The 16,077-nt window shown below is 39.6% G+C and overlaps 1 protein-coding gene and 1 long non-coding RNA gene across 5 annotated transcripts in view; one reads left to right on the plus strand and one right to left on the minus strand.

Moving 5' to 3' along the window:
* Positions 1-16,077, plus strand: part of iqch (IQ motif containing H) — a 123,893-nt gene that overhangs the window by 98,568 nt on the left and 9,248 nt on the right. For 3 of the 4 annotated variants that reach the window (XM_069910475.1, XM_069910476.1, XM_069910477.1), the window contains exons 16-19: positions 8,552-8,734; positions 11,284-11,409; positions 14,970-15,031; positions 15,434-15,542. In XM_069910475.1, coding sequence (XP_069766576.1) covers positions 8,552-8,734; positions 11,284-11,409; positions 14,970-15,031; positions 15,434-15,542 — 480 coding nt within the window. Of the gene's footprint in view, positions 1-571; positions 696-8,551; positions 8,735-11,283; positions 11,410-14,969; positions 15,032-15,433; positions 15,543-16,077 lie in introns of those variants that run through there. The other variant, XM_069910478.1, reaches the window with a different exon arrangement.
* The window catches only part of LOC138749293 (uncharacterized), a 129,982-nt gene that overhangs the window by 51,507 nt on the left and 62,398 nt on the right, over positions 1-16,077 (minus strand). The window lies entirely within an intron of this gene.

Below are 16,077 nucleotides of genomic sequence, written 5' to 3' on the forward strand. Positions count from 1 at the left end.
AATTTGTGTAGTGAATAAACATGGAAGAACATGCGGGTCATCACATGTGTATCAAATGAGGATGGTACAAAAGAACACTGGCTAGTGTCTATGAAACCAGCAGACTCTCAGCAGAGGTCACAATTTGTGGAATGATCTCATTTCAGGCAGGCTGTCCTCCCATTTTCAAAAGGTGTGAGAAAAGTCTGCATTGATATTGGGAGGCAATGTTAACCATCTTTTAGTTGTTGTGATGTCCTTTCAATTAATTTGCTCTTTGTGGCTCGTCAGAAACTTTTGCAATATTAATTGGGAAATCATATCATAAAGAAAGGTGTCCTGTATCTGTTTGCTTTAAAGCACTGAATCATGTCCCCATGTTCGTGAGGTGTGCCTTATCTTGGTAAATCAATGGAGCTGCCAATAGTATTACTACGTTATTTTTAAATATGCCATGATAAAGAGTTAGAATGGTTGAAATCAATACTCGTAATCTGCCATATAAAATGTAAAATTAACAGAAGGCACTTATTTCTTTGAATCGATACGGTTTTTAATTCATTTGAATTTTTTTACTTGTTGCAAATTATAGGGTTCTAAAGGAGGGAGATTTGTCACATATGTTTCCCCTCACAATGCTGCCAGACAAGGCAATTTAATGGGGAGTCCCAGCTGCTAGACTGGAGCTCCAGTGAAAGCACAAACAATACCGACAGGTATGATTCAGGATAACATTTCAGTGGTCTTTGTTCCATTCTGATAATGATGTCCAGGCTGCATGCTGGAGTTAGTAAATTGTTTGTTGGATCCTGGGAGTTATACAAATGTTAGGGAAGGGCATGTAGAAGGCCAGGTGGAAAATATCATTTGTTTTACTGGTGCAGACAAAACAAATCTAGAATTAAAAATCTGCTAAATTTTAATTACATTGCTAAAGAGAACATACTATTTCACCCAATGGTTGAAGTCAGTGCTTCTGCTACATACAGACATACTCCTGTACTTCATTCCACCTATTTATCACCTCCTCTGGAGGTACCAACTTCTTAAATGCACCTCAACTATTCCTTGCAGTTACTCTCTTTCTCTGATGGACTGAAAGGTTTACCAGGGTCGCATTTAGCGAAGACTGAGGGGAAAAAAAACTCCGGCAGAGTACTTTCTAAAAATTTCCTTCCTGGGATGAACAAAGTTGCATTTATTGCCTGTGGCTAATTTTGAGAATTCTGTCGGATTGATGTGTTGAATCATCTGCATTTGAGCTATGGACACTTTAAAAAGACTGGTGAATATGAGCAGTACTTGAGCACACATCATGTGAGGTTTCTTGCTTTAAAACGGGCACCGTGGTTGACAAGGCTAAAGCAAAACAACAACGTGTACACATGGTGTTTAATCCAATTTGCCTTATTTTCCACGTCCTCCATTTCTGACCCTTTCTCTGGTTTGTGGATAATCTCTGATTACATCCACGATATCCTTCAACCAATTCTTATGCTAGAAATCCCCTCTGAATTTTTTTGGAAAAGATTTACCTTTCCAATGCAACTACAGATGGAGGCAATTTCCTATATTGACCTTGGCAATAATTCAGCCTTAAAAGGGCAAAAGAAATAGTGTTATAAGATTAAAATCATTTTAAAGATAATGATTTTATAAGATGAAGACAGAAGGGAGAAAATGTAAGTGGTGCAGATTGAATAGTCGATTTCTGGATATTGATGGAGGGGGGGGGGGGGGTAGTGTGTGATGGTTTGAGCTACGTTGATACATCCTGAAGGATACTATTGATGGTGCAACTATAGATGTTGTTGAGGGACATGAATTTTCTCAGGCTTCTGGTGAAGTTGAAGCACTAGTCATCTCAGAGATATGGTTGGATCAGGCCAGGTCATTGGAGATGTTCATGTCTGCACTTTTACACCCCTTGTAGTTCTAAAGACCTCTGTTAATCATTCTTCTAGCCTTTGCTTTCCCTGGAAAGCAAAGGCTAGTTCCCTTGGAACTATTAAATTATCCAATACGCTCAAAACAGGAGAATAAATAAGGTCCTAAATGAAATTATCCAACTAGTCCTTATCTCATGTAATAATAGAAAAAGGCAAGATAATGTTTAATTTTGTGATCCCTCAAGTAAACATGATTCCCAAATAGACTCAGTGCTTTTATGGTATTTTTTATTTAACTATTAATTTTTCAAGATCTGGTGTTCTGGGGAAAAGCGCAGTTTATTGTTCATCCCTAATTGCCCTTGAGAAGGCAGTGATAACCTGCCATTCTGAATTGCTGAACATCTTCTGATGAAGGTTCTCCCATAGCACTATGGGCAAGGAGTTCAAGTGTTTAGAGTTAGACCCAATGATGTTGAAGGCCAGTGATAGATTTCTAAATCATGATGGTATGTAAATTGGAGAACTTGAGTTGGAGATTTTTCCAGCTCCTGCTCACCTTGCCGACGGACATGGGTTTGGGAAGTGCAGTACCAAAAGCCTTGATGAGTAGCTGCAATGGATGGCGTTGACTGCAGCCTTTGTGCTCGAGGGAATGAATATTTAGAGTGGTTGATGGAATGCCAGTCTGACAATTTAACAGGATGCAAATAACTATGGAACAAAGACTGAGCAGAGAACCAACTTTGGTTTCATTTTGTTCATTGCATCTTGTCCACTTGTAAGGATATAGCTGATGCATTATTTGGATTTGCCTGCAATGGCTGCCTTTATGGAATAACCAACGGCTTTCACGGTTTTGACATAAAGAATGGGCACCTGGATACAATAATAAAAGAGGGCAATTGAATGGAGACTAGATCTGCAGGAGAGAAAGGTGAAGCAGTTGCCTATAAAACGGTTGACCTTTTTGGAAAAGTTGTAGAATACACTAAAATAATGACCAAGAAGTTGATAATTAAGGAAAGAAGACTATGAGAGGAAACTAGTCAGAATAAGGTAGCAAGCATTGCCTCTTTGTAGCCAGTATGCAAGTGAGTAAGGTATTGGCAAAGACATTAAACAAATTTGTTTGATTCCTCCTTGATTAACAGAGAATATAAATATTATTTTGAAAACAGGTTGGAGCTGAGAATCTGGTGAGAAGTGAATCCTTTGAAAAAACAGTTTTACTTTATAATCCTGTAGAAATTATTGGGATTCAAAAGCTGACAATTCCATGGACCAAGGGCTTATCCTACATCTTGTAAAAGGGTGGTTACAGAGATGCTGAATGTATGGCTTTTCATCCAACAGAGTTCCCCATTCTTTAGAATGGAGAAGTATGGTTATCCAACTCGGTAGGCAAAATAGAAATGTTACTTTCTTAAATGTTGGAGGCCTGGGAGGTTTTGGTATTGAGGAACCTGTGGGTTAATGTACATAAATGTTGGAGTATTCTTAGTTCAACTATAGAGGCAGGATCTTGGTGAGCATCTTCGGGCCTTATGTACGCTTTATTTCTTGCCCAAAGAAGGAAGTACTTGATTTCAAAATAGTACAACCTGGGTTAATTTGGTACTTCCTGCAGATGGATGGGTGGAAGAGGTGGGTAGAAGGAATTTTACGATAATGTTTTCTCCAGAACGTAGAAGAATGAGAGGTGATCTCTCAAAACATACAAAATTAAAAAAGCTTGACAATATATACGCTCAGAGGATGTTTCATCATCTGAAGTGACCAGAATTTGAGGTCAATCTTAGAATAAAACATTGGCCAAATAGAATGCTCGGTGACAGAGTGTGGAAGAAGTCAACTCAGGACAGATTTTTAAATACAAAGGGGATTCAGAATCTGGAAATTGAATGGAAATGAGTATTTGAGGTTTAAAATGTGCATAAAAGATTATATGGGATATTGTCCTGATCCTATTTTTTGTACTGTATTGAAGAAAAATCCAGGAAAACTAAACACATCTACTGTGATGTTTTGTGCCAGAGGTTCATCTCATCTTATCCTCTTGGACTTGCCATTAAATGCATAAACCTCTCATTCTGCCTCAACATAGCTTCTGTATGGCATATTATAACTTTGTGGTAGACATGTTTTGTAACATTGGAAACATGCTAATTTTATCAAGAAAACTGGATTACAGTGATCAAACTGAATCTAAGACGGTCATTTCCTCTGCTCAGTTGTACTCGATTTGAACTTGAATCCCAGAGTGAAAGGTCTGCTACAGCATCTGGACTAGTTCCACACCTTATTAATGACTTTTGTTCTTTAACTAAATAAATTCCACAGTATTTCTTTTTACTAAATAGGGTCCTCTATTGTCTAAATAAATACTAAATGAACTAAATATGGTTCATTGGCTCTTCCCTTCTTACAGAAAGCAGTAAATTAAACTCTTTGTAAATATCCTAAAAATGCCATTAGTATAATGAGGATTAAAGTGTTTCTGCAGTTCAATCTTGTGATGTATTCCAAAGCCAGTATAGTTTACAGCCCCTCCTCCTTTCCTGAAGCCATTCACTCATTGTTGTTCCACAGGGACTGTATGCCATCAGCTACTTTACCCAAGGTTTTGTGACAATGAATGCTATTGGGCTGTTCCACCATGGGAAGCCTCACAGCCAATTCATTTGATAGCTACACTTTCAGCATTGATTATGTGACTGTAGTCAGACATGCTGCACTTCTAGTTTTTCTCTACTGCAGAAGGTTATAAAAAGTTGCAAGTACCTCTAAGATCACCTGCCTGATAAAACCAGTTCTCTTTGGTCATTCCAGCTGTGCCACATTCTGAAGCCCTTTGATAATCAACATTCAATTGAAGCCTCTTTGAAAAGAACAAGGGTCCATGTAATTCTGTACAAAATTTTTTTTGTGCAAGTTTTAATTGTGAATTCTGGAATATTACATTATTGCATTTAGATCTCAGTTAATGCATTCAATGCCAGGTTTGTGGATGAACACAGGGTTTATATTTATTACATGCCCAGCATTCAATGGGTAGCCTTGCTCAGGAGATAAAGTACTGTGAATATGAACCGAAAGCAGCTACTTAGTAATGAATTTGTGTTTTGTTTCTGGCACCGAACACTTAAATTGAAAAATGGCATCACTACAGCCGGCAGTGGTAGCATGCAGTATTTATTCAGGATGATATCAATTATAATTTCTCAGTGCAGGAAAGGGTGAACTGCTACCAAAAAATATTACTTGGAAATTAGTCCCGTTTTAACAGATGGTCTTGTTTCTCTGACCTCTTAATATCCTTATAATGATGTCATTTACCATTCCATGCTCACCGAAGTCAACCACCACTGGGTCTGTTATGGAAGGCAGGCCTGGGAGAATGTGATTGCTCAAAGCAGCATGTTTACTGGTTATATTTTTGTAAATATGCCCAGCAGGAGTTACTCCAGTGCATGTAGTCTCTGCTCATAGTAGAACGTACGATAGGAAATAACCCTCTTGTCGATTGGGCGGTGATAGGAATGTTACCAATTAGAGATGTCCATTGTCCTACATGCGAGTTAACTTCACATCAGCCAGTGAAACAGTTCATGGACAAATTCATGAGTGCACACTTGAAATGGGCAAAGTGACTGGATTACCACCTCTCTCACCCCTGTCCATCGTGTTATTTCTTTTTCCATTGCATCTTTCTTGACAATGAATGTTATGAGGCTAGTCTGTCACAGTAAATATCACAGCATGTCCTTGCTCGATGCTACACATCTGGAATCAGCCCAATACACAAAAGTGCTGGAGAAACTCAGCAGGTCCCGCTACAGGCATAGGAAGTCAGTGGCAGATATCCCGGCCCAGACTCCAGTCTTTGGGACTGTGCCTATATCCTCTTTAGCCACAGGCGAGGTGCCAGCAGATTGGAGGAGAGCCAATATCGTACCTTTCTTTAAAAGGGCCAATGGGAGAATCTAGGAAATAGAAGGTCATCGAGCCTTGCATCAAACGAGTGAAGTTATTGGAGAAGATTCTCCGGGACAGGATTTACTCACATTTAGAAAAGCATGGACGTGCTAGAGATAGTCAGCGTGGTCTTGTGGTCCACTGCTCTTGGCTCACAAAATGGAGCTTTTGAGGTGATGAAGATGATTTATGAGGGTGGGGCGGTGCATGGTTCTCTTCATGGATTTGATTAAGCATTTGATAAGGTAGGCTAGTCCAGAAGATTAAGTCACATGGTGAGTGGGTAAGATGGATACAAAATTGCCTCGGTCATAGACAACAGAGAGTAGTGGTGGAGGGGTATTTTTCTGACTGGACATCAGTGACCAGTCGTGTTCTGCAAGGCTCAGTACTGGGACAGCTGCTGTTCTTAATATGTACAAATTATCTGCTTAGGATTGTACAAAAAGTGGAGAAGTTGTGGATACTGGTGAAAGATGTCACAGGATACAACAGGAAATTTGAGAAAAAGTGGCAGATGGAATTCAATCCGGTCAAATGTGAGATTGTGTTTTGATCAGTTGTAACATAACATAACAATTACAGCACGGAAACAGGCCATTAGGCCCTTCTAGTCCGCACCAAACCAAACACCCCTTTCTAGTCCCACCTCCCTGCACAATGCCCATAACCCTCCATTTGTAACAGGAAAGAATATAGAAAATGGCAAAACTCTAATGCACAGACAAATCAAAGGGATCTCAGCAGGACTGAAAGTGTCAACACAAGTGGGTTGGACAGTAAATAAGTAAAATGGTATTCTTGCCTGCATTGTAAAGGGCGCAGAGTATAAAAAGTGGGAAGTCATTTTGCAACTGTATAAAACTTGGTTAGCCCACATTTGGAGTAGTGTGTCACCTGACTGTAGAGAAAGGATGTGAAGGCTTTAGAGAGGGTACACAAAAGGATCACCAGGATGTTGCCTGGATGAGAGTTCTAAGAGAAAAGGAGAGTTGGACAAACTTGGATTATTTTCTCGTCGAGGGATGACCTGATTGAAGATTATGAGAGGCACAGATGGGGTGGATCACTAAAGTTTTTTTTCCCCCCCCAGGTTGGAAATATCAAGTGCGAGAGGGCATAGTTTAAGGTTAAAGGAGATGTACAGAGAGTGGTATGGGCTGGGAACATGCTGCCTGTGGAGTTGGTAGAAGCAGATACAGTAGCAGTGTTTAAAGGGCATTTCATAAACAGGCAGGAAATAGATGAGAGTTTGTCATACAATGTAAAAATCTGCTTAAATTCTTCCTGTTGCAGCTAAAGATAAATAAAATACACACAAACAATAAATATAAATGACCACACAAGAGAAAAAAGATGATAAATATTTACAGTTGCAGCCACTGCAACCGTGCCTGCCTGTCCCGCATTGGACTTGTCAGTCACCAACGAGCCTGCAGCAGACGTGGACATACCCCTCCATAAATCTTCGTCCGCGAAGCCAAGCCAAAGAAAGTACAAGAAAAAGTGATGTTGCAATAGTCCAGAGAGAACCTGAGGTCGAGTTCTGGCAAGAGTGGCAAGACTTTCAATCTCCTTCCTGTATTTCATCTCATCATTATTTGATACTTGGGCCACTCCTGTGTTGTCATGGGCAAATATGGAGATGGAGTTGGAATGGAACAGTGGTGAACACTGGGGAACAGTAAAGGATTGTGGGGAGCAGTGGGGAACAATGAGGAACACTGCGGAACAGTCATGGACGTAGAGGGAATACAACAGGGCACCAAGTACACATCCTTGAGGAGCCCTGGTGCAGAGTGTGACCACGGAGATGATGTTCTCACTGATTGCGGCCTGTTAGACAGGAAGTCAAGGATCCAGTCGCAGAGGGGGCACTAAGGGCCAGATTCCAAAGTTTTGGAATTTGTTTGCTGGTAACCATGGTATTGAAGGAGGAGCTGTAGTGTACGCACAGTCATCTAACATAGATGTCCATAGCATCCAGATGTTCTGGAGTGAGGGGAACTGACATTTGAGTGGATCTGTTTAGACAGTAGGCAAATCAAAATGGGTCCAGGCTGGCTGGGAGGCTCAAGTTGATGTGAGCCATGACCAGACTCTCAAAACACCATGGTTATGGATGTCAGGGCCTCCAGTTGGTGGTCATTTAGGCCCGTTATTAAGCTCTTCTTCAGTACTAGTTTGAAGGTGGTCTTCTTAATGTAAGTAGGCACTCCTTGGAGAGATTAAAGATGCCAGGGAATAAATCCACCAGTTGATCTGCGCAGGCTCTCAGGACATGTAGAGAAACATAACTCTCAGTCAGTCGTGCTGTCGCATGTACAAATGAGAAGGGAAACTTGAGGTACAGTCTGATCTCGCAAGTGGGCTGAAGGAAAAGTGGAAGTATTCCTGCTACCAGGTCAAACAATATCATCAGAATAGATTCCGTTCAGCTCAATGGCCGGACAATCGGCTGGAGGAACTCAGCAGGTCAGTGGGAGAAAAAGAATTTTGTTTCGATGTTTCGAGCCAAAGCTCTTCATCAGGACTCTTCACCCTGTGTGCCTGGTCATTAATGCTTATGGAAGCTTGATGTATGGAGATGAGTGGGCATGTTTCCCGAATGAAAACAGGTAACACTCTTCAAGCTAGATAGTGCTTTGGGTCCAAGGTTCTGAGAGGTGCTTGATAAATGCAGATCCTTCATATTTTCCTTGTAGGTCTGGGCTACAGATTTAGACCTGGCCTACAGTGACCAACTGGCCATGACACAACTGATGCTCTTCATTTCTAACGGGAAGCTAACCTGTGAAAACAACACCTTTGAAGTGCCTCCAAAGCCCAAAGAGGAAAAAAGGAGACTTCGCAGACCAGAAGTGGCAGAAAAGGTGGAAACACAAACTGTAAGTGTGCACGTTTACAACAAGCAATCAAATTAGAAATCTGAACCACCTCAACCATAAAATAATTTCATAACTGTTCCTCTCATTACAATCAGAAATTAATTAGAAGTCATTACAGAGCACTTACATACTTTTGGATGTCAGCGGGGTTAAAAACAGAATATAGTAATTAATTAATGCTTGCGTCAGGAACCACTGCATTGGAAACCTTAACAGGAACAAAATTGCCTGAAAGCATTCAAAATTAATACTGGCATAGGCACACACCCTTATCTGTGGAAAAATAACATGCAATATCTATAAAGCTAAACATTCATTATATTTGCAGTACATTACTATCTACATAAATGCAGCTAAATAATCAACACATAAATAATTCATGATGCAATTCATTATGCATGCATATGCATACATCATTGTTATAATGAGTAGCTCATCAACTGCCAAATGTTAAACAATAGTACTCCATTATTGCAATGATATTCAAGTTTACGGTTGTTAAACTGCTGCTTGGCTGCTTGTATTATTCTGTCAAACATTAATTTAGTTGCAGTCCCATAGTACACACAACAGATTTTGTAAGTTTCTCCTTTTACAGTTAATGATATGATCAATGAGTGTTATTAAATCTATGAATATTATAAACATGATTAATTTTCAATGAGACGTTTAACACCCAAGAAGGAGAAACACGTTTTCTCAGCTTCCACACTACCATGCCTAGATTAAGAGTGCTGGCCACTCCAAGAAAAAGTAAATCAACCTTTAATTACAAAACATTAACTGTTTTGGTTTTGCCCAACATCTTGATCTTCACCTCAAGGTAATAAAATTCCATTGCTAGTTTTCCCACTCGCCTTCTGAGAATGCTGACTCCTCCATAGGTGTGGGATCGGATCAACAAAAACCCCTGTAGACTGTCGTGCCGTTTTATGTGCACAAGCTTAGTGGTTTAACTATGGACAAGCTATTTGAGGAGGCAGGAAGCCCTGTATTCCAAAGACACCCACCTTGGCCAGAAATCTGCAATGAAAATTTTGGCTGAATTTACCCATTCCTGCCCGAGAGGATCAAGGCCTACTCTACCACCCATATTGTTACCCTAGCTGAGGCCAAACAAATACGCCGTTAAAACAGACCGGATAGTTGTAAATCAAACCTACTTTGAAATGCAAGTCCATCAGATTTAACAAGATTCTTAAATACCATTAGCATTGCGGTATTTCTTATACTAGATGTCCTCTATGTACATCCTGGTCCTAAATAATTTAGCCCAACCTCTCTTTGTATGTATTAGTTACCACAATTTTTGAAAATATCTATGATTTAATCTCTTTTTATTCTCCTCTTTACCATTTGTTTTAAATGTATTTTATTACAATTCACCCTTGAATTACTTCTGCATTATCATACCTGCACATGCCATAATTAACTTTTTAAAAGAAATGTAATATTAGATTTTGAATGAGATGAAATAATGGTGTATTCACTTGTTCCCTGTGATATCCACCCAGAAGGATCATCCCACAGGTGTGTCATACATTCCCTGCCATTTCCCTGGATGTTCAAATATTAATTTTTATTATTATTACATTTTGTAGATATGAATTATAACTTCGTTCTTCAAAAAAAAGAGTAATTTAGATGCAGCATAAATGACGAAAAATTTAAATATTCAGCAATGAGTCAGAAATTCTGGGGAGATTTAACTCTTGTGAGGCTACAAAATAGATTAGACATAAAAAGTAAGGAAAAGAAGTGGATTAGATTCTAGCATTTGGTTCACCCACCACCTGTATTTTGGAAGCTTCAGGCACACATTTCCACAGTGGGACTCAACAATGAATATGAATCCTTTATTCAAGTATGTGTCAGGAATTTGGTCAGTTTACTTAACTAGAACTGGGTGGCAAGGCTAGGGTAGCAGTTAGCGCAATGCTGTTACAGCGCCAGTGACCAGGACTAGGGTCAGATCCAGTGCTGTCTGTAAGGAGTTTGTATGTGCATGGATTTCCTCTGCGTGCTCCTGTTCCTCCCACCATTCAAATCGTACCGGGGTTGTAGGTCAATTGGATGTATTGGGCGGCATGGGCTTATGAGCCGAAAGGTCCTCTTAATACTCTGCTGTATGTCTAAATTTTTAAAAATAATTAAAATATAGAACAGTTTAATGCCTGATTGAGATTCCCCCTCCAGACTGATTTGATATGGGATCTCATATCTAGGGATCAGGTAGGTGGCATGATATGGAACCAAGAGACAAACATTCCCTCCCATCCCCACATTTAAAGAACCAATTGTGGACATTCATTCCACGCTCCTAACACTGGGTTTGTGGCCCTGACACTGCACTTCCATTAGTTTTACTGGGGTTTATATTTTTTTAAGATATACTAAAAAGCTTGTGTCATACTTTATTGAAATCATAATAACCAAAATATTTGATCGGCAGATGCATTTATCAGAGTTCCTCATTTAAACTTAATAGCCCTCGGTAGGGTTTCATAATAATATGTACATATCTGTACTAGATATTATTTGCCTTTCAGCAACTTCCTTTTATGAAACGTTACGGAGTGTTAAGCACACAGTTGAAACATGCCAGCTTATCCATGGTCCACTACAGTGTACTCTTCAAGATTTTTAAAGCTCACGGGATTGGGTTTGATATTAAGGTATTCAAGTTTTTCTTCTCTCCCAAGGTTTGCCATGGTAATAAGTACTACATTGGTCTTCTCTGACTTCATTATGGTTTTATTCTATTAAGCAAATTGCATGCAGGTCAAGGTTTTCTCTGAACAGATTTATGCAGAGGATTACTCAATGAGGACCAATGAGATGTGCGTTGCATTAGACACATGTGGAAGTCCTCTTAAATTGTCCCAGTTTCTAAATGTACCTAACAGCCTGCCTCTCCCCAAACTTAAAAATTGGATGTATGTAATTTTGCTGAAGAATTTGCCTGCCTCTTGTAAATGGATGGTCCAGGAGGCTAGGCACGATCCACCTCCCTAACCAAAACTCGGTTATTCCTACTGTTGGCACTGAGTGATGGAGAGTAATTAGAACCCACCAACCTCAGTCTTAACCTAAACCAAAGTTCATAACTGTTGTGCTTGCCAACAAGGGCAATATTACAATAATGAAAAACCAACACTGAACTTCCTAACTTGTGTGGCTGGAGTAAACAACCCTGCCTGTATTGCCCTGGCTCAGATTAACACAAATTCACATGTTGAACTTGACATTCGACCTACCCACATTGGACAATTATTAATTGAATAAACAGTTGAGAAGAATTCAGATTTATTGTCAGAGTACACACATGACGTCACATACAGCCAACCCTGAGATTCTATTTCCTGTGGGCGAGGGAAAATGACCATTTATTTGTAGTGTAAAAAAACTGTACTCAGTGGACACATGTAAACAAATAAAGGAATGTAAACAAACTCTGCAATACAGGGAAAAAAAATAAAGTGCAAAGGTAAGAGTCCCTAAGTGAGTCCCTGAATGAGTTTGTTGTTGAGGAGTCTGATGGTGGAGGGGGAGCAGCTGTTCCTGAACCTGCTGGTGCGAGTCTTGTGGCACCGATACCTCTTTCCTGACGGTAGCAGCGAGAACAGAGCGTTTGCTGGGTGGTGTGGATCCTTGATGATTGCTGCTTTCGTTCCCTGTAGATGTTTTTGATGGTGGGAAGGGTTTTAGCTGTGATGTTCTGGGCTGTATCCACTACTTTTTGTAGGGCTTTGCGCTCGGGGATTTTGGTGTCCCCATACCAGACCATGATGCAGCCAGTCAGCATATCTTCCACCACCCATCTGTCGAAATTTGCCTGCGGAAGTAGAACTTGCATATGCAGCTATTTTAAAATGATCACAATATATGTTTTTAGTCAACTTGATTTAATGATTAGTTTTGAGAAATTCTACATTTAACTGAGCAGAGTTTCAGAAAGCAAGCTCCTGTGGTAGAATCATACTCTTTGGAAATCTTAATACATCATGTACATTAGGTTCATATTATCCAACATGATAATTATATTCTCAGATTTATAAAAACAATACCCTTGAGTAAAACTATGCTTTCTCTGCCCTGTCTTGTTATGCTTTTATTTTTTTTTTAATTAACAAAGGACTCCAGCATTTTCCTTGTAACGATGTTAGTCTAACTGGCTCATGATTCCCTTTTCTCGCTTTTCCTAAATAATGTTGTTATATTTTCAGTTTTTCACTCCACCAAAATCTTTGCAGACAATCCGTAATTTTGAAAGTTGACAGCCAATATATTTTATTAATTAGTTCCAGTGGATTTGTTTTACTTTCCATCTTATATTATTGTTGTAATTGTTTTTCTAATTGCCATGGCTTTTATATTGCCATACCTTCTAATTTTTCAATTTACTTCCCTCAATCACCCTTCGACCTACATTAATCCTTATTTATTCTTATGAGATTCCAAGTTAACATTTGGCGGAATGTGAAATTCTACTATATTACATTTCCTCAGATGATCCATTTCTATGAGATTATTAATTACTCCTGACTCATTCCACACGTCCAGGCCTTAAACTGCTGTTCCCTGTTGGGGTCCACAATGTTTTGTTTGAGAAAACTCTCTCTTGACCACATAACGTGAATTTGACTTTGAGTCTATTAATTTGATTGCTGAGAAGATTAAAGTCCCCCAGGATTATTGCATTAACTTTGTTACAAACCCTATTATTTATCTGTATGGAAGGTTCCCATTTCAATCACTAATCCCATTGGGGTCGCTGAATTCAACAAGTGTAACTCGCTAAGAGGTGGTTGAAGTGAAGAATCCAAGTGTATTATACTCCGAAAATTAAACCTGCCAAAACCACTGATAATTTTGAATTCCTCTTTGACATCCACTGTTATCTTACTTTGCTTTCATGGGACGAATCTCATCTTTTCTAAATTTAATGCTTAATTTTTAACCTCACCTGTTTACATTCTGCATCACTGATGTGCCAAGCTAACTACACTGAAGGCTAGCCTTCCAGAATTAACATTGTACAAAAAAAGACTTGAATGTTTATCCATTTGGAATAGTTCTGCATCAATAAAAACAATAACTCAATAGATTACCCAGTCCAGTCAGATTCAGATTTAGATTTATTGTCAGAGTACACACATAACATCACATACCACCCTGAGATTCTTTTTTTCTGCGGGCCAGGCAGAATCACCACTTATTGGCAGTGCAAAAAAAAACTGTAGACAAATAAAGAAATGTAAACAACTGACTGTGCAATAAAGAGGGGGGGGGGGGGGAAACAATAAAGTGCAAGAGTCCACAATGAGTCCCTGGTTGAGTTTGTTGTTGAGGAGTCTGATGGTGGAGGGGCAGCAGCTGTTCCTGAACCTGGTGGTGCGAGTCTTGTGGCACCTATAACTCTTTCTTGATGGTAGCGGTGAGAACCGAGCATGTGCTGCATGGTGTGGATTCCGACAGCAGAGTTCCCTGTAGATGTTCTCAGAGTTTTGCCTGTGCTGTCCACTATCTTTTGCAGGGCTTTATACTCGGGCTATTGTTGTCCCCACACCAGACTGTCAGCATACATTCCACCACACCTCTGTAGAAATTTTCCAGGGTTTATGATGTCATACCAAACCTCCACAAACTCCTGAGGAAGTATAACACTGATGTGCTTTCTTCACGATGCCATTAGTGTGCTGGGTCCAGGAAAGCTCCTCCATGATAGTGACTTCCAAGAACTTAAATCTGCTCACCCTCTCCACCTCTGATCACCAAATGATCACTGGATTGGACACATCTGGTTTTCCCTTCCAGAAATCAATGATCAGTTCCTTGGTTTTGGTGACATTGAGTGCAAGGTTATTATTGGTGCACCATTCAGCCAAGTTTTCAATCTTCCTCCTGTGTGCTGACTCCTCTCCTCTTTTTATACAACGCACTAACATCACTGGCCTTCACTAATTTTGTTAAACTAGTATCAGAAGGTTAGGGAAATTTTCCACAGTTTCCATCGTGTTGGCTGTCAGAAAATGTTGGGAGATAGTGAGGTTCAGTTGTGAAGCCCTCCATGGTAGTTCAGGACTGTTCTCAAGGTTGAAAAAGGGAATTGTTTAGCAACAAAAGTTCTGCTTTGTAATTGTGGTCAAATGAAAACATTTGACAGAATATGTCTGGAGAAGGGAATAGTCTCGAGGGATTTTCACCCCCTTACGATCGTGCTCTGTTTTAATAGGAAAGACAAGGAACAGTGTTCATACTTCACGAAGGGAACAAGAAGGATCGACTAGGGATGATGTAAGTTTGCTGTTTAAACACCGCACCTCCATAAAGTTTCCATTCAAGGAAAAAGCTTTACTCAGCAATTCACTCAAGTAGTTTGCATGTTGGAGATATAATGCTTGTTGTGGAAGAGATTTTTCCTAACTGTGTGGACTACTGCTTTGGTATCCAGTTGATTTAACCTATTGCTTCTTTTCAATGGTGCATGATTAATAAAGTATATTTATTGCACAAATCCTTGAGTTGACATGTAAAAATAGCACCTCATCCTTCATATTTCTCAGAAGATTTGTGCCCCGCGAGAATGAAAATGCTCATTAAATTCCATCAGCCTTTCCCCGAAATGAGACTGTGATTGTTTTTAAACATGTAAAGGGAATCATTTAGTAAACTCATTTGTTTGTATATCATTAACAGTACAATCGGGGAAGATCTCCAGGGGGCTCTACTGACCTTTGCTCGCAATCTCTCTGTCATTCATCAGGAAATAACAGCACCTAATGTGCATTGGGAGAACAATTTTCAGGTGAGGCATTAATTAACTAATGTTTCCCAGTTAATTTTTGTACAGTTTATTAACATAGAAATGTTTTAAGGTTTGTACAGAGATTGGAAACAAGGTGTCACTCAAGATCTAGTTGACAATCATAACTTTACACCTTAGTTAAAAATCACAGCTCAAACGCCTTTTTGAAGCAACCATAAGATGGAGATGAATTTCAGTAGCCGGCCAAATTTCAAATTTATGCTCAGTGACTGATAGAGTCAAAAGTTTTTGACGGGTGAAAAAAAGGATATAATGGTTGATGTTGCTCTCTACACAAGTAGTTCTCGGGAGTTATCAAACAATGAAGACCACGTCTGTTTATGCTGCTGGCTGATCAGAATCCACGTGTGGTGAATGTCTGCCAAGCTGCCTGTCTCCCCTCTGGCGAGCCTTGCTGTACTAACATTGGCTGTGCATTATCTCTACTGTTAAGGACACTCCCCTTGTGTCTGCACCTATTGTACCATGAGTTTCTGCTAATAAAAGCCATGATTATTCGTCTTTGTCTACTTCA

This window comes from Narcine bancroftii, chromosome 14 (genome assembly GCF_036971445.1).
Source record: "Narcine bancroftii isolate sNarBan1 chromosome 14, sNarBan1.hap1, whole genome shotgun sequence".
NCBI classification, from domain to species: domain Eukaryota; kingdom Metazoa; phylum Chordata; class Chondrichthyes; order Torpediniformes; family Narcinidae; genus Narcine; species Narcine bancroftii.